Source organism: Aplysia californica, unplaced genomic scaffold (genome assembly GCF_000002075.1).
Source record: "Aplysia californica isolate F4 #8 unplaced genomic scaffold, AplCal3.0 scaffold00207, whole genome shotgun sequence".
Taxonomy (NCBI): domain Eukaryota; kingdom Metazoa; phylum Mollusca; class Gastropoda; order Aplysiida; family Aplysiidae; genus Aplysia; species Aplysia californica.
Window position 1 is genome coordinate 15,026 of NW_004797477.1, and position 1,130 is coordinate 16,155.

The following is a 1,130-nucleotide window of genomic DNA, read 5'->3' on the forward strand; positions in this document are numbered from 1 at the left end:
TGTTTGCTGTTGCTGTGGTCAGTGATGTTATTGTGGTCAGTGATGTTTGCTGTTGCTGTGGTCAGTGATGTTATTGTGGTCAGTGATGTTTGCTGTTGCTGTGGTCAGTGATGTTATTGTGGTCAGTGATGTTATTGTGGTCAGTGATGTTGCTGTGGTCAGTGATGTTGCTGTAGTCAGTGCTGTTGTTGTGGTCAGTGAGGTGAAAGTTTGCTGTTGCTGTCGTCAGAGACATGAAAGTTTGCTGTTGCTGTGGTCAGTGACATGAAAGTTTGCTGTTGCTGTCGTCAGAGACATGAGAGTTTGTTGTTGCTGTGGTCAGTGATGTTGCTGTGGTCAGTGATGTTTGCTGTTGCTGTGGTCAGTGATGTTGCTGTGGTCAGTGATGTTGCTGTGGTCAGTTAGGTGATAATTTGCTGTTGCTGTGGTCAGTGATGTTGGTGTAGTCAGTGCTGTTGGTGTAGTCAGTGATGTTATTGTAGTCAGTGGGGTGAGAGGTTGCTGTTGCTGTGGTAAGTGATGTTATTGTGGTCAGTGATGTTGGTGTAGTCAGTAAGATGAGAGGTGTCTGCCCACAGGGTTTCAACGAGGTGGACAAGCTGCTGCGGGAGAACGGCATCTGCCTGGCCCTGAGGGAGAAGCTGCTCAAGGACTCGGGCGTGGCTACGGACACAGACTACGACAACATCGTCCGGAACCTGCTGGAGAAAGACCTGGCCAGAGGTGAGGGGTCAAGGTCAGGGTCAGGGTCAGGGTCAAGGTCAGGGTCAAGGTCAGGATCAAACCAGAGGTTAGAGGTCAGGGTCATGTTAGAAGTTATGGATTAGGGTCAGTTCAAGGTCAGAGATTAGGGGTTAGGGTCAGGGTCAGGGTCAAGCCAAAGGTTAGGGGTCAGGGTCAGGCCAGAGATCACGGGTCAGGGTTAGAGGTTAGGGTCAGGCCTTTGCCAGAGGTTAGGGGTCAGGGTCAAGGTTTGGGTCTTTGCCAGACTTTAGACTTAGTAGAGTTAGAGTAAAGTTATATTTTTCTTTCACTCCACCCCCTTCTGTCTTTTTCTTTCTCTGTCTCTCACTCTCTCTCTCTTTCTCTCTCTCTCTCTCTCACGCTCTCTCTCTTTCTCTCTCTCTTTC

The 1,130-nt window shown here is 49.2% G+C and overlaps 1 protein-coding gene across 1 annotated transcript in view; it reads left to right on the forward strand.

Annotated features, from left to right (window-relative positions):
• The first annotated feature begins 353 nt into the window (after nucleotides 1-353).
• The window catches only part of LOC101851951 (metabotropic glutamate receptor 4-like), a 34,336-nt gene continuing 33,559 nt past the window's right edge, over nucleotides 354-1,130 (forward strand). The window contains exon 1 of the mRNA XM_035969997.1: nucleotides 354-797. Within this exon, the coding sequence (XP_035825890.1) occupies nucleotides 558-797 (240 nt within the window). The 5' untranslated portion in view covers nucleotides 354-557. The remainder of the gene's footprint in view (nucleotides 798-1,130) is intronic.